Source organism: Dermacentor albipictus, chromosome 5 (assembly GCF_038994185.2).
Source record: "Dermacentor albipictus isolate Rhodes 1998 colony chromosome 5, USDA_Dalb.pri_finalv2, whole genome shotgun sequence".
NCBI classification, from domain to species: domain Eukaryota; kingdom Metazoa; phylum Arthropoda; class Arachnida; order Ixodida; family Ixodidae; genus Dermacentor; species Dermacentor albipictus.
Window position 1 is genome coordinate 173932096 of NC_091825.1, and position 23143 is coordinate 173955238.

At 48.9% G+C, this 23143-nt stretch overlaps 1 protein-coding gene across 10 annotated transcripts in view; it reads left to right on the forward strand.

Annotated features, from left to right (window-relative positions):
- LOC135897507 (intermembrane lipid transfer protein VPS13A-like) overlaps positions 1 to 23143 on the forward strand; it is a 1023564-nt gene that overhangs the window by 908387 nt on the left and 92034 nt on the right. For all 10 annotated transcript variants that reach the window (XM_070539327.1, XM_070539326.1, XM_070539332.1 and 7 more), the window contains one exon: positions 514 to 637. In XM_070539327.1, the coding sequence (XP_070395428.1) occupies positions 514 to 637 (124 nt within the window). The remainder of the gene's footprint in view (positions 1 to 513; positions 638 to 23143) is intronic.

A 23143-nucleotide genomic window follows, 5' to 3' on the forward strand; every position in this document is an offset into this window, starting at 1 on the left:
GTGCCTTTCTCAGTATGGGGAAGGCACCGTAGCGTCTACTTCTTTTCGGTGCAATGGCTCGAAGAGAGAAGAGGCTGATGGGAAGTTGCACGCGCTTGGTGTGCCGCTTGTTTCTCGATCACCATGTGTTCACCAGTGTGAGTGTTAAAATATATATTACTATGTGGTGTGACTGAATGCGTCACTCCTTTACCTACAAAAGTATAGTGTCATCATCTCGCTTCTCAAGCAGAGCATGCCAAAACAACAGCTATGTTTGCTGCCACGTTGGAATAAGGACACTGTTCACTGGCCTACTGTTCCCTATGTCCGTGACCAAATAAAGGGGGTCGGCGCTGTCTCATGCCATTGCCCTAGTTCTATCAAAAGCTTTGCTTTAGATATTTAGCCATTTTGAGTCAGAATTCGGGTTAATGCCATGGCATGGAAGGGTTTAAAAGGGGTATCAGCTGTAGTTCATTTGCTTTTATTCTAACCTTTGCTTTTCTTATCACCATTAATTTCTTTTTGCAGAAACGAAGGCGAAGACTAGAACAACACTCAGGCTCTCTACCAGAGTCGCTTTCAACTGCAGCTAAAGGATTTTCACTTGGAATTCTGCTTGGTGTTTCCGGAGTTGTGATGAGCCCTATTTCAGGTATGGCTTGTTTAAGTTAAACCTTGAACATGTTGCTCATTTTCCATGCACCTGTTAACCTCTTAACCAAGGAGTTATCTACCCAATAACACATTGTTTTGCATCAAATTCCTTTCTATGTACATGTTATATTGATTCCACAAGATATTACTATAGAACAAGGTGAGGCTACATTTTATGAAGTTTTAGACTTTCATTTGGTACCCCTTAAAACGTGTAGCTGTGCACAAAGCCACGTTGCAGTCTTATTACCAAAGCGAATTATCTTCTTTCTGATTCTTTGTGCCCCTACTTGACTAAGTGATTCAAGACAGCAGAGATCTTGTAAAGGCACAAAATGCCATGGTCTTGCAGAGTGGATGTCTCGTTAACAAACTTTTGCTGCAGCAGGAACCTCTTTTCTGTGAACATCATGTAGAAAATACAAGGACCTTCAGACTGGCTCCAACCAAATAAGTGAATTTTATTATCCCAATGTGTTGGAGCCCATTCGGCTCCTTCAGGGGGTATTCTTTGGGGGTGGCAGTGTGCAGCCTTTAAAGGGTCCTTCGTTAAAAAATGGGGGAGAGTACAGAAGGTGGGGAAACACTTGATGTATAGGAAGGGGGGGGGGCAAAAGGGGGGGATGGCTGCATTGGTGTTGGTTGACTGGAATGACCGGTGCTGGGGGAGCTTGACCCGCGAGAGGGCCGTTGACGGGAGGCAAGGCAGGTGGGCATGGGGGAGCGCATACATTTTGGTGTTGGTGACCTCGAGCAAGGATCTATCTGGTTGGGCGTCCTTTCCTTCCTTTCGTCATGTTACCAAGGCCATGGATATACATGGAGGGTAGGTTGCCTTTCATGCGGTTTATGTTACCTCCTGTATTCTGAATGTGCCATGACTCCAGTAGGAGCAGAAGAACTTCACTTTGGCCTAGTTGGTATTTACTGCATATCATATTGACCGCAAATAAGACGGGGACAGAGGGAGAAAACACATAAACAGCACGGGCGGACACATAAACCGCCCGTGCTGTTTATGTGTTTTCTCCCTCTGTCCTTGTCTTATTTGCGGTCAATATGATATCCAGTAGTAGCCTTTTTCGTGAGTTCGTCTCTGTTCGAAGGACTTGGTTTTCTTGGAAAGCAGTTTTGTGGTCGGCGTCTTCAGAATGTGTGGCGACAGCACTGCGTATTCAGTTGAACGTCCTGACATCATCATCGTGTTGTCTGATTCTTTCCTTTAGACTTTTGGTTTCCCCAATGTACGATGCCAGACAGTTGGCATAGCTGATTTTGCACACAACGCCTTGAGCTTTTTCTTTTGGTGGATGATCTTTTGGTTTAGGGAGGAGGATATTGAAAGTGTTGATCAGTTTGGGCACAACATTGAGGCCTTTTTTCAATATTCGGCCCAGAGCTTCACTGGTACCGTTGACATATGGGATGGACACTCGTTTCTGGTGTAGGGGAGAAGTCAATGGTTGAACGTCTCTTCCCATCTGTCAAGTATCTCCCCACCTTCTGTACTCTGCCCTCCTTTTTACAAAGGCTCCTTCAGGGGGTATTACAAAGGCTCCTTCAGGTGGCGGTGCGCACCCTTTAAAGGCTGCGCACCGCCACCCCCAAAGAATACCCCCTGAAGAAGGAGCCGAATAGGCTCCGAAACGTTGGACTAATAAAATTCACTTATTTGGTTGGACTCAGTCTGAAAGTCTTAATCAATTCCCCAACCAGAAAGGTAATTCTGTCGAAATGTTTATCTTCAAGAAAATACAGGTGCCGAAAAGACAGGAAAAAATAGGATACCAGTATTGATTTCTGGGCAATCCTTAGAACCTACAGCAACCTTATATTTTCCTTGGTTACTCAAGCTTGCTCTTGGTTCACCTTTTCAGCACTCCAGTAAGCTTTCCTCAGTTATTTTTTTCAAGGGAAAGATACTTATCTCGTCAGTGATTAGTTTTGCAAGACTAATCCAAGTATTCAGAAATTCCTAATGGACTCGGATCACCAAACATGACTTTGATGCCTGGGATTTTGCTCAACAGAAACCACTTCCTTGACTTGCTGTGCCTCTAGAAGCATAAAGATTACTTTCAGTACTGCATCTTTGCTTTCTTCTTCTTTTCCTGATAAAACTTCACTTTCTGACAGTAAGCACGCATCAATGTCCATGTGGTTTACCTGCAAGCTTGAGCAAGGCTTGAATTTTAGTGTCCATCAAAAACGTGCGCAACTTGCTGCATCTATTCTGCTGTTTCAATTTCCCTCCAAAAACCATGTTGGAACATTACTCTAATATTACATTACTCTAACATATATATATATATATATATATATATATATATATATTGTTACGCTAAAGCTACAGCAAGGACGAAGGAAGAGAAGAATGAAGTGTGCTTGTCTTTGCTGTGGCTCGGTGTCAGCGCAGCCACTTTTCGTCAATTCATCTTAAACAAACACACCCCATCGTAACAGTTTTGGTGGAGGTGCAGGTTAAAACAATGGCACCCCCGAAGAACGACAATGTACCGCCTGCAGGAGCGGAATCCGTGGAGCTTCGCCGAAGTCACCGAATTGCCGGTCTGCCACCAGAGATGGCTTCCAACGGCGACAACTCACCACCTTCTTCCAGCTACCCATGGCAGCCCTACATCGAACCCCGAACCTTCACTGAAAAAGCCAGGGAAGACGTGGATAGATGGCTCAGCTTTTACCAACGTGCAAGTCGGTTCAATAGCTGGAATGCCGCCGCCCAGCTTAACAACATTGCCTTCTTCCTCAGGGGAACTACGTCTGTGTGGCTTGAAAACCACAAAGAAAGTGTGATGACGTGGGAAAAGTTTGTAGACGAAATCAGAAAGTGCTTCAGAGATCCGGCTGCTAAAAAGAAGTGTGCAGAGCAAACCCTAATGCAGCGAGCCCAAGTTCCCACCGAAACCTGCACAACGTACATCACGGAAGTACTGAAGTTGTGCAAGGCCCTGGACCTTCAGATGACAGAAGAAGGCAAAGTTGGTCATCTTTTAAAAAGGATCGCCAAGGACGTGTACCAGTTCCTCATCGGAAAAGACAGTCTGGACTTCGTAAGTGACATCATTCGGCAGTGCCACTCATTTGAAGCCTTGAAAGTTTGGCATATCACACCAGAGTTCGGCTGCCTGGCCAACGTAACTAACGTTGCCAGTTTTAACATGGTCCCAGCTCCATCCATCCTTGCATAAGTTATTCGGCAAGTGTTGCACGAAGAGTTTGACCGACGTGAGGCGGCTTCCCTCTCGGCTCCGGGGGTCTGAGAGCCCTTTTCTCACTGCGACTTTGGTGAGATGTCGTCACCGCCGCCTCCTTAGACGCCTACAACTTCGTTCCTCGTTCAAGAGCACCAAACCACACTATCGACACGCATCCCAGTTATCAGTTCTATGATGGTTACTCAAACAGACCACCTGCAGTTCATCAAGAGTGGGATGGCTGTGCCAGTTATCCTGCTACTGACAATTTCGGTGTGTCCCGTGAGTGCCCCATCTGCTTCCAGTGCGGTATTTGCAGTCACGTCGCCAGATTTTGTCCTCATTGCCGTCGCACATCACCACCATTCTGTGAGCGACCACGCACTTTTTATCGGCATAGCAATCGGCATGGCGACAGGACACGCTAGTCTTCTGACTCTGATAGCAGGAAAAACTATCAGGCGAATTACCGTAGCAACTCACCCGGTTTCTGTGCAGAGCTTGACGACACCGCCGCCTTGATGCCAGCGCAGGTCTCCATCTCCGCAACGACGTCTCACTTCACCACCGCCAGGAAACTAGGCGGAGCGCGACCAGTGGAGATGAGGTCACCAGTCATCATCAGCTACACGCCCTTATGCTACTGTCAGTTACCATGTATCATCATAACAAGATTCGTGTTTTAGTGGTGTGGTGACCAGACCCGCGGCCATAGCGCACGGCAATGAAGACACAGTAGTCGCTGCGAGGGGCGTATAGGCACACTGCCCACACAGGTCATGCGCTCTGCTTTTTATTGTACATCACGCGCCCCCTGATGGTGTCAGTTACCACACTTCCTCCCCCCTTAATACAATAGATTAACAGCATATAAGCAGTTACAGTTCAAGGAGAAAACCGAAGTGCTGGACGGTGTTCCCTAGTGCTCCGATGAAGCCGAGGTGTGGAAGGAGACGGGGAGCAATGGGTGCGTGTTGATGTTATGGTTTCACTGGTCTCCAGCTGATAGGGCTCGCCGGATAGTAATGGTTGACCCTCCAAGTTTGTAGCTGCTTCGGGTAAAACATGTGGGGTTCTCCTCCCGTGCTCTTGGGACAAAGGAACGACAGTACAGTAGTGCAAACAATCACAAGGGCATTTATTGCACCTTTCATAGATCACTGCCTGCTAGCCGAGTTGCTATCCGCAAAACATGCCGATGGGCGCGCGACAAATCTAGAAGTCCGACTCACCGCGACCAGGTAGCGAGCGAATATGTTCGCCCCATGCTGGATCCCAACGCCTGGTCCTTCGCGTGTACAGTCACACGAACGGTGGCGCATTCGAAGGCGGCCACGCGAGACGGTCTCGCAGAAGCATGGGTCGCCGTGCGCGCGCGGGACGTCCACGCGGTTCGCCGACCCGCCGGGAAAGAGCCAGCCTCTGCTCCCCTGCGCCCCCAAGTAACTCTGCCGTGAGGCTGCGTTAGCAGCGCAACACTGGCGCCATCTCTCGCACTGCGCTTCAACCACATCGACCGCCGCGGGCGTCACGCAGGCCACGCGGCGAAGCGGGAAAAACATCAGGGGACGCGCGAGAGTCGCGCATCCCCACAGACACTGTCAGTTGTACTTCCGGTCTCTGAGGATAAAGTCAAATGTGGTTCCAAGCGTGCGGTAGAAGGGCTGGAGCACTGACAGTTGTGCTGGTTGGGCATCGACTGTTGCCTTACATGGTCGAGATGCTGGATCCGTCGCCCATCATACAATTGTAGCTCCACCTATGAATTGCGTTGCCTGGTGACTACAGCGGGAATCCATCTCGGACCTGGCCGAAAATTACTAGTGAATACTCTGTCTCCTGGTTGTGCTGGCACTCTCGGTTTCGTTCTTTGATCGTACTCCACCTTCTGAGCAAGTTGTTTCTGGAGGACTGTTTTCCTTAGGTCCGGCCTCAGCAGATTCAATGCAGTCCTGAGCCTCCGTCCCATCAACAGCTCGGATGGGCAACACCCGGTGACCTCGTGGGGTGTCGACTTATATGATAACAGTATATTTGTGCAATTTGTGCATAAAGGTCCCCTGGGCCAATTTTCTGTAATTTTACTTTCATAGTTTGAACGGTTCTCTCCGCCGCACCATTAGAAGCTGGGTGATAGGACGGTACTAGCATCCTGTTCACGCCGTCCTTCTTCAAGAATGTCTCGTACACTTCACTCATGATTGCAGGTCCTATGTCTGATACTACCATGTCTGGGAGGCCCTGATTCGCAAACATGACCCGCATTCATGCAATTGTACATTCCGCTGAGGGTGATGAAATGGGAAAAACTTCAATCGATTTGGAGAATGCGTCAATTGGAATTAAAAAAATAGGAATTCCAGTAAGGCCCCACATAGTCCATGTGGATCCTTGACCAGGCCCTGTCTGGGAACGGCCACAGCATCATAGGTACTGGTCTCATTGGTCTCTGTTGTTGTTGGCAGGCGAAGCACTCTTGAACCATGGTTACAATGTCGCTGTCTAAGGACGGCCACCACACATGACTTCAGGCGATGGCTTTCATTTTTGTGACCCCAGGGTGGCTGTCGTGTAGTAACTTGAGGAACTTCCCCTTGGAGGCTGGAGGGTACCACAACACTGTTTCCCCAGAGCACACAGTTCTGATGCACACTCAACTCATTGAATTGGGACATGTACGCCCCCCCCCCCCCCCCTCCTTCTGCTGTCAAGTCTTGAACATGACCAGACCATAAATCCTGTAGCACTCTTGACAAGACCGGATCTCTTGCAGTGGCTTCTGCAACCACCTTTGATGAAAGGACACGGGGAGGGGATAGACACCTTCAAGCATGAATACCTCCGCGGGCACCCTTGGAGAGCAATCAATTGTTGGCACCGGGAGTCTACTCAACCCATCTACATGGGCTATCAGGCTGCCAGGCCTATAGCTCAAACTGTAGCTGTACCCCGCCAGCAGCAACGCCTAGTGAAGAAGCCTCGGCAAGCATGTTTCCAGAATGGGCCTTCCAACATAACAGGCCCAACAAGGGTTTGTGGTCAGTAGCCGCTACAAATTTCCGTCCCCAGAGATACTGCCTGAACTTTGTGAGACCAAATATGAGACCAAGTGCCTCTTTATCCAAATGTCTGTAATTCTCAGCAGCCGTAAGGCTTCTTGATGCAAAGGCTATCGGTCGCTCTTCTTCAGTAGGCTCTCTCTGTGCCAGGACTGCCCCCAGGCCATAAGGGAAAGCATCAGTGATCAATACCGTGGGTTTGGAGGGGTCATAATGGGCCAAGACACGGGTAGATGAGAGCAGCTCCTTGCTCTTCATGAATGCACATTACTGAACTGCCGTCCAGTGCCACCTTGCTCCAGTGGTAAGCAAGCCATTCAGTGGCTGCAGTACATCTGACAGGTTGGGGAGAAACTTTCTATTGAAGTTCACCAAACCCAATTAGCTTTGCAACTCTTTCACATCTCGAGGTTTGGGAGCATTCCCTACTGCTTCAGTCTTGACAGAATCTGGATGTAGCCCGGCAGCACTTATTATGTGGCTTAAATATTGGACCTCAGGTTACAAAAACTTGCATTTTGCAAGTTTCAGCTTCAAGCCCACCTCTTGCAAGTGCCCTAGTACCTTACAAACGTTTGCCCAATGTTCATCGTCATTTGCACCTGTTACCAAGATGTCATCGAAGTAAACTGCGACATGATCAAGACCTTCCAGGAGGTTTTCCATTCATAGTGAAATATTTTGCGCGCACAATTGACAAGGACACAGTGAAGGAGGACGCACGAGCGCTTTCCATTTCCCGTTGAAATGTGGCTGGGGTGGAAGCAATCCCGAATGGCAGTCTCATGCATTGAAACAAGCCCTACGGTGTATTGACAGCGACGAACTCCTGTGACTGTTCTTCCAGCTCAATCTGCTGGTAGGTGTCCTTTAGGTCTAGATTTGTGAACCGTACTCCTCCCTGCAGCTTTGTGAACAATTCCTCTATGCGTAGCACAGGATACGTTTCCTCCAGTGCTATGGGATTTACAGTCAGCTTGAAATCGCCGCATATGCGCAACTGCCCATCTTGTTTTAGCACTGGAATGACAGGTGCTGCCCATCTGGCAGTGTTCACTGATTAGACCACGGCTTGGTCGAGCGAGTCTGTGCAACGATTCCTCAAAATTGTCTTTCAAAGCAAAAAGCATTCGCTGGGGCTTAAGGAATCTGGGTTTGGCATCTGGCAGCACCAAGATGCGAGCCTTAACCCCACGGAACGTGCCTAAACCATCTGTAAACACCTCTTTGAAAACGGTCCACAGCTTCTTCTGTAGATGACACAGACAAAATAGATTTCGGCTTGCTGATTCCCAACTGGAATTCCTTCATCGTGCTTCTACCAAACAATGCTGGGCACTGCCCCTTTACCACAAACAGAAGCAGCCGTCTGTCCTCCTCCCCAAGCTTTACAGTAGCTACAAACTTTGCGGCGACTGGTTGCTTGTCTCTGCGAAAATTCCTCAGTTGTATGTTGGATCATTCCTAGGCGGCCGATGGGAACAGTTGCATGAACTTTGTTTCACATATGGTTGAGACACTGGCGCCAGTATCAAGTTCCATCTCTAGTGAAACCCTGTTAATGTTACCTGCAATGCGCATAGGCGCTGGCCCAACTGCCTAAAGGTCCTACGCATGCGGTGTTTCACTCACTCCGAGTGCCCCAAGCACTTCATCCACGGTTTTCATGCGCTTCGAGTCTGTGCACCGCGCCTGTCTGTTTACTATCTCGCTATCACTTTTGCACACTTTTGCCAGATGCCCTTGCTGGCCACATTTCTAGCGAACTGAGTTGACGTGTTGGCGCTGGCACACTTGATGGGCACCACCATTGCGGAAACACCCACATTCGCGACGCCCAGGTTGCACTACATTTGCTGCCCCCATGACAGTTCCGACTGTCAATTGGGCTGACTTCGACTGTGGCACTGGGTGTGCGCTCAGCGTACGGGAATCCTTTCGAGCATCCTCGATGGCTCGTACCGTGCTCATTGCTGTTTCCAGGTTTAACCCGACTGTTTCCAGTAACCGCGTTTGCATTGGCACGTCGTCAATGCCACTGACGATTTGGTCTCATAGCATGCGGTCTCGGAATAGCCCAAATTTGCAGTCGTCGGCCAGCTGCTTTAACGACGCGAAGTACACGCTCACCACCTCTCCGTCCCGCCTACGTCGTGAGAAGAACTTGAAACTTGCTACCACTTCCAACACCTTTGGCCCGAAGTAGTTGTTGAGGGCCTGAAAAATTGTCGCTAAGTTCACTGCGGCAGGTTTCTCAGGGGCCAGCAGGCTTCGTAGCAAGGGATACGTCACGGCCCCACAACACATTAGAAATACAGCCGTCTTCTTACCGTCTGGCACGTCGTTCACCTTCAAGAACAGTTCCTCCTATTCTCGGTACTTGGTCCAGTCTGCAGTGTCCGCGCTGAACTCATCTACCTTTCCAATGACCGGCATGCTTGTTCTTGCGTCACCATCACCGGTGCAATTTACCTAAAGAATTTTCTCTCATCGCCAGTTGTGGTGACCAGACGGCAATGAAGACACAGTAGCCGCTGTGAAGGGCCTAGGCACACTGCCTGCACAGGTCATGCGCTTTGCTTTTTATTGTACATCGCGTGCCCCCTGATGGTGTTAGTTAACACAAGTGGACAATGTTGCTACATTGGCCTTAGTGGACACAGGAGCGAGTGTCTCTGTTATCAGCCTGGATTTCAAAACCTGACTAGGTTGTAAGGAGATGTTTCACTGGGATAACGCTAATGCATTTCATGCTGTGAGTGGAGAGTTGCTCCGGCCTATTGGAGTGTGCACCGCAAACGTTTATTTCTTCGATAATGTGTCATCATCATCATCAGCCTGTTTTGTGTCCACTGCAGGATGAAGGCCTCTCCCTGCGATCGCCAATCACCCCTGTCCTGCGCCAACCCATTCCAACTAGCTCCCCCAAATTCCTAATTTCATTGCTCCATCTTGTCTTCTGCCATCCTCAACTGCGTTTCTCTTCTCTTGGTACCCATTCTGTAACCCTAATGGTCCAATGGTTATCTAACCGGCGCATTACATGACCTGCCCAGCTCCATTTTTTTCTCTTGATGTCATTCAGAATATCGTCTATACCCGTTTGCTCTCTGATCTGAACTGCTCTCTTTCTGTCTCTTAATGTTATAACTAGCATTCTTAGTTCCATTGCTCTTTGCGCGGTCCTTAACTTGCTCTAAGCTTCTTTGTCAGTCTCCAAGTCTCTGCCCCATATGTCAGCACTGGTCAAATGCACTGGTTGTACACGTTCCTTTTCAATGATAATGGTAAGCTTCCCGTCAGGAACTGACAATGTCTGTTGTATGTTATCCAACCCGTTTTTATTCTTCTATAAATTTCCTTCTCATGGTCACACTTTCCTGTGATTAGTTGACCTAGGTAAACATACTCCTTCACAGACTCTAGAGGCTGACTGGCAACAGCGGACTCTTATTCCCTTGCCTAGCTACTCATCATTATCTTTGTCTTCTGCATATTAATCTTCAACCCCACTCCCACACTTTCTCTGTTAAGGTATTAAATCATTTATTGCAACTCGTCTGCATTGTTGCTGAATAGAACAGTGTCATCAGCAAACCGAAGGTTGCTGAGATATTCGCCGTTGATCCTTACTCCTAAGCCTTCCCAGTTTAATAGCTTGAATACTTCCAAGCATGCAGTGAATAGCATTGGAGAGATTGTGCCTCCCTGTCTGACCCCTTTCTTTATAGGTATCCTCCTCCTTTTCTTGTGTAGAATCAAGGTAGCTGTAATACCTCTGCAGATATCTTCCACGGTATTTACATAAGCATTCTGTACTCCATGATTACGTAAGGCCTCGATGACTGCTGGTATCTCTACTGAGTCAAATGCCTTTTTGTAATCTATGAAAGCCATATGGAGAGGCTTATTGTACTCGGCGGATTTCTCGATGACCTTATTAATGTCATGGATGTGATCCATTGCAGAGTATCTCTTCCTGAAGCCAGCCTGTTGTTCCCTTGGTTGACTACCGTCTAGTGTTGCCCTTATTCTATTGGAAATTATTTTGGTAAATATTTTATATAATACTGGGAGTAAGCTAATAGGCCTATAATTTTTCGGTTCTTTAAATGCCTCCCTTTTGTGGATTAGTATAATGTTTGCATTCTTCCAGTTTTCTGGGACCCTTGCAGTGAATATACATTTGGTATAGAAAGCCGCCAGTTTTTCAAGCATTATGTCTCCTCCATCTTTGATTAAATCGACTGTTATTCCATCTTCTCCTGCCGCCCTTTTCCCTGTTTCATGCTTTGCAAGGCCCATCTGACCTCATCTCTAGTTATAGGAGGAGTTTCTGTATCCTGTTCATTATTGTTTCGAATGGAGTTCTCCTGAGTCCTCTAGGTACTGTACAGGTCAGTATGGAATTCTTCCTCTGCTTTTATTATACCTTTGAGATTCCTGATGATATTATCCTGCTTATCTTTCAGTTCATGCAGCTTGGCTTGTCCTATGCCAAGTTTCCTTCTCATTGATTCCAGGCTGCATCCATTTCTTATGGCTTCTTCAGTCTTTCTCACATTATAATTTCAAATATCACTTACTTTTGTCTTGTTGACCAGTTTTGACAGCTCTGCGAATTCTATGTTATCTCTTGAGTTGGACACCTTCATTCTTTGTCGTTTCTTTATTAGGTCCTTTGTTACTTGGGAGACCTTGCCTACTGGTTGCCTTGGTGCCTTGCCTCCCACTTCAATTGCTGCCTCTGAAGCCAGCCTCATTACGGTTTCATTCATTATCTCTATGTCATCTTCATCTGTCTGTTCTAAGACTGCGTATTTGTTTGCAAGTACCAGCCTAAATTGGTCTGCTTGCACCCTTACTCCGTCTAGGTTGGCCTGTTTCTTCTTAACCAATTTTACTCTTTCTCTCTTCAAATTGAGGTGAATCCTAGCCCTCGGTAACCTATGGCCACTGCACTTTGCCCTAGTTAAGACTTTTACATCCTGCACTAAGCTGAGATTGGCAGAAAGTATGAAATCAATTTCATTTCTTGTTTCACCATTAAAGCTTTTCCAGGTCCACTTTCTGTTGCCAAACTTGAAAAAGGAGGGTTACCAGTGAAACACAAAGGACGCGCACACAAGGAAAAGCTTCCTCAAAGAGGTGTTCATTATTCGAAGCTTATTCCTTTTTGCGAATTCTACCAGCATCTCTCCTCTATCGTTCCTAAAATCGACGCCGTAGTTGCCAATTGCTTGTTCACCAGCCTACCTTTTCCTCCACTTTTGCATTGAAGTCGCCCATAACTACAGTAGATTGAGTTTGCACTTTTCTCATCGCTAGTTCAACGTCTTCATAAAACTGATCTACTTCCTCGTCATTGTGAGTGGATGTTGGAGCATAGGCTTGTACTACCTTTAATATTTTCCTCTTATTAAGTTTGATTACGACTACAGCTGCCCTCTCATTAATGCTGTAAAATTTGTCAATGTTGCCCGCTATATCCTTATGGATTAAGACTCCTACCCCGTATTGTTTCTTATCTGGCAGACCTCTATAGCAGAGGACATGGCCATTATTCAGTAATGTATAAACCTCACTAGTTCTCCTATAATCTCACTAAGGTTGATGATATCCCAAACAATGTCTAATAATTCCTCAGAGTCCTGCTAACCTAGCCTCACTCGACAGAGTTTGGCAATTAGAGGCTAACAGGATCAGTTTCCATTGGCAGCCTGTCCAGACCCAGAGCTTCATAGGTCTGTGCTCATATTTTCGCTGTTTTAGCAGAAATTTCGCTACCTGACACAGCTGCTGGCACCAGTGACCTTTTGACCTGGTCAGAAGAGTTTGATGCTGCATTTACCATGTGCTTACATTGTCTACTTACCTCGGCACCAATTCTACGTCACTTCGATCCAAATGCTCCTACGGAAATTCACACTAAAGCTAGCAGCGTTGGCCTGGGCACAGTGCTAGCATAACGAAAGTATAGCTTTCGCGAGCATGTCATAGCAGAATGTTTAGCCATTGTGTGGGCTCTTGCTAAATTTCGGCCTTACCTTAACAGTCAACCTTTCGATGTCGTCACAGATCACCATGCACTTTGCTGGTTGTCATCCCTCAAAGACCCACCTGGCCAACTTGCACGATGGGCCCTACATATACATGAATATGAGATCAGGGTTGTCTACCACTCTGGGTGAAAACGTGTTGAAGCCGACGCTTTATCAAGTTCACTAGTTCCACCCGATGTCAACAGTGTTTCGCTCCTGATGCCCACTCTGTTACCTGAGGACATCACAAACTTGGCTGCAGCGCAGCAAAAATATTCGTAGATAGCCACTCTTCTGAACCTTCTAGAGAATTCTGTCGGACTACCGGTGTCTCATGCACTCCACCGTCAAGCATAACATTTTGCAATTTGAGGTGGACTTCTCTACCGCTGAAATTATCATTGCGATAATTGCAAGTGACTTCTAGTGGTCCCACGCCAGCTCCATAGCAACATCTGTGCTTCATTTCATTCCAACCTATAGTGTGGCCATGGCGGTGTGTCCAAATGATACAGATGCTTCAGAGTGCACTCCTGTTTCTATGGCTGCTACGCACACCGAGGAATGTCTGCAGCTCGCCCGCTCGCTCACTGCCACAGACCAATCCTGCCAAAAGCTTCGACGTGACGACGGCCGAGCTGCTCCTACCATCCCGACTGAATCCCGTGTATGGCTCTGGGCTCCACCTACGAGTCCTGGCCTCTATTCCAAACTACTTCTGAAATTTTATGGTCCTTATTGCATCATTGCCGAAACTTCGCCTGTAAATTACATTGATGAGCCACTGATTCCCCCAAGTGACCATCGTCACTGGGGACACGAGATTGTTCATGTTAACAGACTCAAGCCTTATTACAAGCTCCTCATTTCATCGTTGCCATAGGTCACCAGGATGGCTCCTCTTTCAGCTGGGGGGGTGACTGTAGGGATGGGATGGAGTGTCACGATCCACCCCGGGCTCGTGAACACTGGCGACGAGGCTGGCGACGAGGATGGCAACAAGTACCTACGGAGTGTCCCACGCCACTGCGAGCGGCGAAACACCGCCCCCCGTCGCTGCCGCCATGCCGCTGTACGGAAGGCTCGAGCCGTTCGAAAGAGATGGGTCCACCTGGCAAATTTACGAGGAGCAAGTCCATGTGTTCTTCCGAGCAAACAACACACCCGAGGCCAAACAGTGGGACATTTTCCTGGCCAGCTGCGGGACTCGCGTCTTCAGCCTCTTGCTCGACCTTCTCAAGCCAGCCATGCCGCACGTTAAGACGCTGGGTGAGCTGCTTGCCATATTGCGCTCGCATTTTAACCCAGCACCGTCCACGCTAATGGAGCGTTTCCGCTTCAACAACCAGAGCCGCCGGGAAGGAGAGACCCTCGGACAATTCGTTGCTGCGCTACGAGGGTTAGCGAGTGCCTGCGCCTTCGGAAACCAACTGGACTCGCTGCTCCGGGACCGTTTCGTCTGCGGCATCAACAACCCCGCCATGCTTGACGCGACTCCTGGAGCTTCCCAACCCTTCGCTGGACGATGCCGTGAAGGCAGCGCTGGCAATGGAAGCTGCCGCCAAGGACGCCGGCGAGATTTCCCGTGCGACTGGCTCACCATTGGCAGAAGCGGCGGTCAACAAGTTCGCGACAAAGGGCAGTACCTGCGGTCGCTGTGGTGGTGCCCACTCCCCTTCACAGTGCCAGTTCTCTCAAGCACAGTGCTTTACGAGCGGGAAAACTGGGCACCTGGCACGTGTATGCCGAAGGGGGAGGACGAACAGCAAACAGCAGCAGCAGCCTGATTCAAGCCCAGGTACCAGACAAGCCCACAGCCAAGGTAGCCGTTGCAAGCGTACGCAGTGGAGGCGTGTGGCAGCAGGCTCAAGTTCTTCCTTGGCCAGGCTCCACGTAGTGGCCAAGGACCCGCCGATTTTCGACATGTGGCACACAGGCTTTGTACCGTCGTCTGTGCCGCCATACATGCTGACCGTCGAAATCTGCGGGCACCCCATTTCCATGGAGCTGGACACCGGGGCCAGCGTGTCTGTCATGGTCGGGAAGCTCTTCAAGCGTGCTTTCTCCGGCATGTTCGTCGAGGCTTCGGGCATGATGCTGCGCAGCTCCTCCGGGCAACTCTCCCAAGTCCACGGTCAGGCACAGCTCAGCGTTCGCTTTGGCGACAGGGAGGCAACCCTTCCCCTTTACTTAACGAAGGGGTTGTCGCCGACGCTGCTGGGCTGAAACTGGATTCATGCACTGGGCATTCGTCTGCCAGAGTACCCGAAAGCTAGCCTGCATATGGTGCAGAGCTGCCAAATCTGCCAGGAGCATCAGCGAGCCTCGCTTAATGTGGAAAGCACCCCCTGGCCGTTCCCACAGAGACCCTGGTCCCGCCTACATGTGGATTTTGGGGGCTCTGGCGGTGGTGGCAGAGCAGCCTCCCTGCGCTTGGAGGACCTGCAGAGCCAGCTCGAGGAACAGAGGGAGCTGGCATCGGTACGGCTGCTGGAGCTGGAGCAGCTTCAGCTTGACCACAAGGAGGCCCTGAAGACGGCGGAGCAGCTGCGGCTAGAGCTGCGGTCGCTGCCCGAGAGCCTGGTGGTGAGCACGGCCGATTACAAGTGGCTGCAGAGCCAGTTCTCTGTGCTGTACGAGAGCATGCAACTCAAGACTCAGCTGGACGAGTGTCGCTCCTTGCTGTCGACAGCCAAAAACTCACACCTTCGCCACATTGAGCAGATGGAAGGCGAGGAGCTGGTTGTCCAGAAGCTTCGCTCGGAGGTCATCTGCCTCGAGGACAACATCACGCAGATTTGTCGAGAGTACGAAAATCTACGCATTGAGTTTGAGGCGTCGTCGGTGTCCAGTGAGCAGGCTCAGCCAATCAACCAGGAGATGCGGCACATTATAACGAGCCTGCAGAGCCACAACAGGCAGCTCAAGAGCGTTGTCTCCCGCAGCAAGCGCAAGCTGCGCGAGGCCCAATCAGAGAAGCAGAAGCTGGCTGCTGACCAAGGGTGCCGTCCCGGGCTTTGCCAGAGTCGGGAGTTCCAGTTTTCACCAGGAACTTCCGTCCTGGCCCACCCTGGTCTGCCGGACAGGCGGTGTCCCCTGCCAGCACCTCATCGCTGCTCGTGCTCATGCCAGACGGGGACATGTGGCACAGACACGCCGACCATGTCAGGCCTCGCCTCGGGACCTGGCCAGCACGCCTCGGGACCTGGCCAGCACCCTCGACTACCACTGAGTTCCATCCCGCAGGAGGACTAGCGGCAGCACCAGTCGCTTCCAGCGGAGTACCACCCACCTCGAAGGCAGCAACCGTAGCCAGTGGTGTGGCACCCGTTGGACTGGTGTCAAGCCCAGCACCACTCGCAAGGCCGACCACTACAAACCCTCCGGATGGAGCAAGGCTGGCTCAGGCAGCAACCGGCATTGCCACACCCGACCCGTCAACACCGGTACCCAGGCGGAGTACTCGACGGCGGAGGCCACCAGACCGTTACTCGCCTGGGTAGCAGGCACCGTCGACCCAGCTAGGGTGGAGGCAGAGCCTCATAGTGTGAACATGGACGTTTGTTTTTCATTTAACAAACTGGGGGTAAGGGGGTGTAGCAAGTATATGACGCCCCCTCGGACATAATCTTGGTTCGCCCGCCAAGCTCGGTGGCCTGCTAAAGCTCGGCAGGCAACATTGGTCACCGCACCACAATAAACACCGACGAGCACGGCTGCTCGCCGGTCAGTCGTCGTTCAGCACCCCAACGCTGCGGAGCGTCCGGCTAACGGAGGGTGCCACAAGACCTCCCTTGTTCACGACCCGGGGTGGATCGTGACAAATCCCCTGTATGGCTCTGGGCTCCACCTACGAGTCCTGGCCTCTATTACAAACTGCTTCTGAAATTTTATGGTCCTTATTGCATCATTGCCGAAACTTCGCCTGTAAACTACATTGATGAGCCACTGATTCCCCCAAGTGACCATGGTCACTGGGGCACGAGATTGTTCATGTCGACAGACTCGAGCCTTATTACGAGCCCCTCATTTCGTTGTCGCCATAGGTCTCCAGGATGGCTCCTCTTTCAGCTGGGGGGGGGGGGGTGACTGTAGGGAAGAAGATATGGCGCTGTATAGTCCCATCACTATCCCTTGTCTCGGAGAGAAAAAAAGACAAGCACATTAGAAAGCACTGTCGCCATCATGTGTAACGCAGCCAGTTCACTGATCTAGCGGAGCGCTCGTTACTGCCGCTGTGTTTCTGGCTAACGCTTGAGAAGTCCAATAAACCTCGTCACAATTTCATTATTTTATGCCAGTACTACACGCGTTACATGGTACTTGAAGGGAACGACCAACTTTGACCACATGTGAGTGTAAACAAATGCACCACTCGGGTAAATTAGTATTCAAATGTGGAAGGTTGCATTCTAAAGGCTGTTTCACATGCTGCAACGGGACTGAAAAATATTTCTGCAGTCACATGTGTTGCAGTGTGATTTTATTGCGATAGCACTTATATGGATACTCTAGGCACATTTTCACCGTGGTCGTTAGTGTTGCCATGGTCGTCGGTGTCACCATGATGATCCGTATAATAACATCATCGCCACACATTGTATGCTATATGTGAGAGCGGAAGGGTGCGAGGGTGAGCCGACGATGGTCGCTTAATCTCTCGTGCACAAGGGAGGAAAGCAGGGAGGTAGCGTGCCATCTTCCATCGTGTGCAAGGCACAGGAGGGGGGAGGGGGCTGGCAAGGGAGTGAAGGGGGTATATATAATCAGGTGTATGCATTAAGAGACAAAGCCGGCAATATCATAACTAATATGGATGAGATAGTTCAAGTGGCTGAGGAGTTCTATAGAGATTTATACAGTACCAGTGGCACCCACGACGATAATGGAAGAGAAAATAGTCTAGAGGAATTCGAAATCCCAAAGGTAACGCCAGAAGAAGTAAAGAAAGCCTTAGGAGATATGCAAAGGGGGAAGGCAGCTGGGGAGGATCAGGTAACAGCAGATTTGTTGAAGGATGGTGGGCAGATTGTTCTAGAGAAACTGGCCACCCTGTATACGCAATGCCTCATGACCTCAAGCGTACCGGAATCTTGGAAGAACGCTAACATAATCCTAATCCATAAGGAAGGGGACGCCAAAGACATGAAAAATTATAGACCGATCAGCTTACTGTCCGTTGCCTACAAACTATTCACTAAGGTAATCGCAAATAGAACACCTTAGACTTCTGTCAAGCAAAGGACCAGGCAGGATTCCGTAAAGGCTACTCAACAGTAGATCATATTCACACTGTCAATCAGGTGATAGAGAAATGTGCGGAATATAACCAACCCTTATATATAGCTTTCATTGATTACGAGAAAGCGTTTGATTCTGTCGAAACCTCGGCAGTCATGGAGGCATTACGGAATCAGGGTGTAGACGAGCCGTATGTAAAAATACTGAAAGATATCTATAGCGGCTCCACAGCCACCGTAGTCCTCCATAAAGAAAGCAACAAAATCCCAATAGGGAAAGGCGTCAGACAGGGAGATACGATCTCTCCAATGCTATTCACAGCGTGTTTACAGGAGGTATTCAGAGACCTGGATTGGGGATAAAAGTTAATGGAGAATACCTTAGTAACTTGCGATTCGCTGATGATATTGCCTTGCTTAGTAACTCAGGGGACCAATTGCAATGCATGCTCACTGACCTGGAGAGGCAAAGCAGATGAGTGGGTTTAAAAATTAATCTGCAGAAAACTAAAGTAATGTTTAACAGTCTTGGAAGAGAACAGCAATTTACAATAGGCAGCGAGGCACTGGAAGTAGTAAGGGAATACATTTACTTAGGGCAGGTAGTGACGGCAGATCCGGATCATGAGACAGAAATAATAAGAAGAATAAGAATGGGCTGGGGTGCGTTTGGCAGGCATTCTCAGATCATGAACAGCAGGTTGCCATTATCCCTCAAGAGGAAAGTGTATAATAGCTGCGTCTTACCAGTACTCACCTACGGGGCAGAAACCTGGAGGCTTACGAAAAGGGTTCTACTCAAATTGAGGACGACGCAACGAGCTATGGAAAGAAGAATGATAGGTGTAACGTTAAGGGATAAGAAAAGAGCAGATTGGGTGAGGGAACAAACGCGAGTTAATGACATCTTAGTTGAAATCAAGAAAAAGAAATGGGCATGGGCAGGACATGTAATGAGGAGGGAGGATAACCGATGGTCATTAAGGGTTACGGACTGGATCCCAAGGGAAGCGTAGCAGGGGGCGGCAGAAAGTTAGGTGGACGGATGAGATTAAGAAGTTTGCAGGGATGGCATGGCTACAATTAGTACATGACCGGGGTTGTTGGAGAAGTATGGGAGAGGCCTTTGCCCTGCAGTGGGCGTAACCAGGCTGATGATGATGACTCTGGCAGTGGCTGTGTATGGCGTGGCTGCTTGTAGCTCTATTTTGAAAGCAGTCTGCGATGGGACAGAGTGCACCGAGTGCCGATAGCTTCATATGCGCTGCGTTCTCGCCACCTAGCTGGTGTGTTCCAATTGCCAGTAGACCAAGGCGCCGCCTCTACTGACGCCCATACAAATAAGCCACAAATGAGTGAACAGGATGTGAAACTAAATTTATTGACAGGAAATGAGCAGAGCTCCTCCTTTCACAAGAGCAGAAATGAAATTTGCATGTCCAGATATGCTGAAACCATTAGCGTGAGCTCGTAAGCAGCTCACCTTAGTCGTCGCACATAGCAGTCCAGTCATGAGTGACAACTAGCAGCACAAGATGGTGCAGCATGTCCCACTTGTTTGCACTGACATTCACCACTGAAAATAAGCAACATCTTAGGAACAGAGCAAAAAAACACCGACAGGAAAGAAGATGACAGGATGGGCGCTGTGTCATGTAAAACAAGATAAGCAACTTGCAATGTGAAGCACTCGTGTGACATAGGCATCTGCTGCCGCAGCCAACACAGCTACTTGGACTACCCAGCATTTTAGTGTTACCTCCTTTTCAATTTGCATGTTCAATATGGACATGGTCGGTTTAATTCGTGGTCATCACTTTTCGCAGCCACATTTGCGTGCCTTTTCACCCATGTGGCTATCAACTTCATACACTTTGGACCATGTAGACATGTCTGCTGGTCTCCATTCGGGCCAAATCTTGGCCGAGGGAGGCCACGAGTGCAATTTGCCCACGGCTGCGGCAGGAAAGGACGAACAGGGAGCACTGTTGTGTCGGCAGCGGCAGGCAAGTGGGGGACCCCAACCAGCGAACGCGCGGCTAACGCCGGCACAGTGAAAGACTCGGAGCAAACTGCTCCCGATGAAAACCGGAACGAAGACTCTGCCGAGCCGCGGCCGTTTATTCTTAAAAAGGCTTCACACGCCAGATGACACCTCCCGATTGGTCCAATGTTCGTCACATGACAGAAGGGGGGTGTGCCATCTAGCTAAACAACTACAAAACATACATGTGCGATGACAGATCTGACAGGGGGCGACACTATACTACATCATCCCCCCCCCCCCCTGGAAACAAAGTAAACATAGTGAAACGCGCACACAAGACGCGCACTTAAGTCCAAAGGCGATTTCAGTTCATTCCCCCCCCACGTTCACACACGCACTTAAGTCCACAACAAATTCAATTCGTCCCCGCCCAAGTTTACATACACGCGCACCAGTCTTGGGCACCAAAACACAGGCAGTCACTCAAAGTCCAACAAGGAACACGGCACAAAACTCACTGCACCGCAACAAGGAACACATTTTACCTGTGTGAACGAAAAATGTGAACTGCCTCCTAAATGTCACAACGAGGCCCCTAGCCATGGCATTTCGAAGACAGCAAAACGCTCTACATTCAAGAAACATAATCATCAAGCCACGGAGGCCGTTTTTTGACACGATGAGAACGCGTGCGTACCTCAGAAGAACTTTGGGGGTTGCGACGCGTTTCGGTCGACTTTAAAGACCCAGTCGTCCCACTACTATTTCCCTCCCCCTGGTTGGAAAGTTGAATGTGGTTGTCGCTCAAAGCTGGAGACGGTTGCCCAGGAAGCTCCTCTCGAAGTCCCAACAAGTCCTGGGATGCTACCGATTCCCCCACGGAATCAGAAACAATTGCTGACTCTGTAGACTCGGAAGCGATACAGTCAGATGCACTACTTAAGCGATGCCTATGAAAGGACGATGTCACGCAAGACGAGTCACCGGAATGACTATCCAGGTTTGAATACGAGTACAAAAAATCTTTATCAGTCGTGGACAATGTACTATTGTTTGAATTATCTACTACTGTGGTTAACTTAGACGCATTCCACGTCTTCCCATCACTGAGTACAAAAGAGGATGGTCCTACCTGGGCCTTAACTGTACGAGGCATACTGTACTTAAAAAATCCTTTCTTGGTAAGTTTTACTTTGACGGTGTCTCCCACCTTGATACGAGTTGCCTGAGCACCTCTACGTTTGTCTACATACTGTTTAGTTTGCCGCTGTTTCTGCGAGACTCTCTCGCGAACTTGCGGAAGAGAACTGTCCTGAACCGTTATGTGCTTATGCAACCTGAAGTTGCTAATATCGATCTTTGAACGAGGTTGACGACCATGAAGTAGGAGAGCTGGGGAGAGACCCGTTGTAGCATGTGGCGTAATCCTATAAGAACCCAAGAATTCTGAAATGCTTTTCGAAGCATCTCGACCTTCAAGCCTGGCTACCTGCAGGTGTTCCTTTCTATTTGACCATTTCCCCGAGGATAATAGTTGGAGGAGAAAAAATGAGAGATTCCTTTTTCCTTTAGGTAATCTTGGAATTGTTTTGAGACAAACTGTGGACCATTGTCTGTAACTAGAGAGTCTGGCAACCCTTCACGGCTGAAAGCCCAGTCAAGAAGCTTAATGACATCTGTGGAGATGGAATTAGTACCAAGTACTTCTGGCCACTTTGAGTAGTAATCAACAAGGGTGACTAGATACCTAGGGTAGGACGTGTTTAATGGGCCAATGATGTCCATTCCCAATTTCTGCCAAGGCCCGTTCGATCATTCAACTGGTTGCAACGGAGCTACATGAGGCTTTGCAGATTTGTCTGCCAGCTTACATACATAACAATGCTTTACATACTGTTCAACAGTGCTATCCATCTGGGGCCACCAATAGCGTTCACGAAGAAGCTGCTTATAGTACGTACTATGCCCTGATGATTTTCATGTGCCAGCTGTTGAAATGTAGGTATTAGGACACTGGGTATTACCACACGATCACCACGCATGAGTAATCCATCTACAAACGACAATTCTTCGTTCACACGAATGTAAGCTATTAAAGCATTGTCTATGTTTTTCTTAGAAGGCCAACCCTCTGCTAGGCATTTACTGACCTTCTGAAGCGTCTCATCTGTACTCGTTGCAAGTTGCACTGTTTCCTTGTCAACGACTGATGTGACTAAGGATACTATTTCTTCCTCCTGAACTACATTCTGCGAATCCTTTACTGGAAGTCTAGACAAGGCATCAGCGACTAGGTTTTCTGATCATTTGCAATATTCAATCTGAAAGTTGTAATACAGGAGCCTGGCTGACCATCTTGAAATGTGAAGAGGTCGACGACCTGAGTCGCTAGCGGACAGTAATGCAACTACTGCTTGATGGTCAGTTCGAAGAGTGAACCGTCTACCCCAGAGGTAAACATGCCATTTTTCACATGCGAACAGACATGCTAGCGCTTCACGCTCTCCTACAGAATACTTTCGTTCAGCTACAGACAAAGTTCTAGATGCAAAAGCTACAGTTTCTAGCTTAGAACCATACGGTTGCTGTAACACAGCACCAACACCAACATCAGATGCATCAGTCGTGACTACCACAGGCAATTCAGGGTTGAAAATCTTAATGACAGGGGAACATGCAAGACGAGCTTTCAACTGATTGAAGCTACGTTGTGCATCATCAGACCAAGCAAAATTTTGCCCTTGCCTGAGCATGAGGCGAAGCGGTTTTACAAGTTCTGCATAATGAGCAATGAACTTGGCATAGTAACCAGCTAATCCTAAGAAGGATTGCAATGACTTAATATCTGTAGGAGCAGGCGCATTCAGTATTGCTTTTACCTTGCTCTCTGTAGGCGAAATGCCTTCAGCTGAAATTTTATGGCCCAGAAAAGTCAGTTCTCCCACAAAGAAGACACATTTTT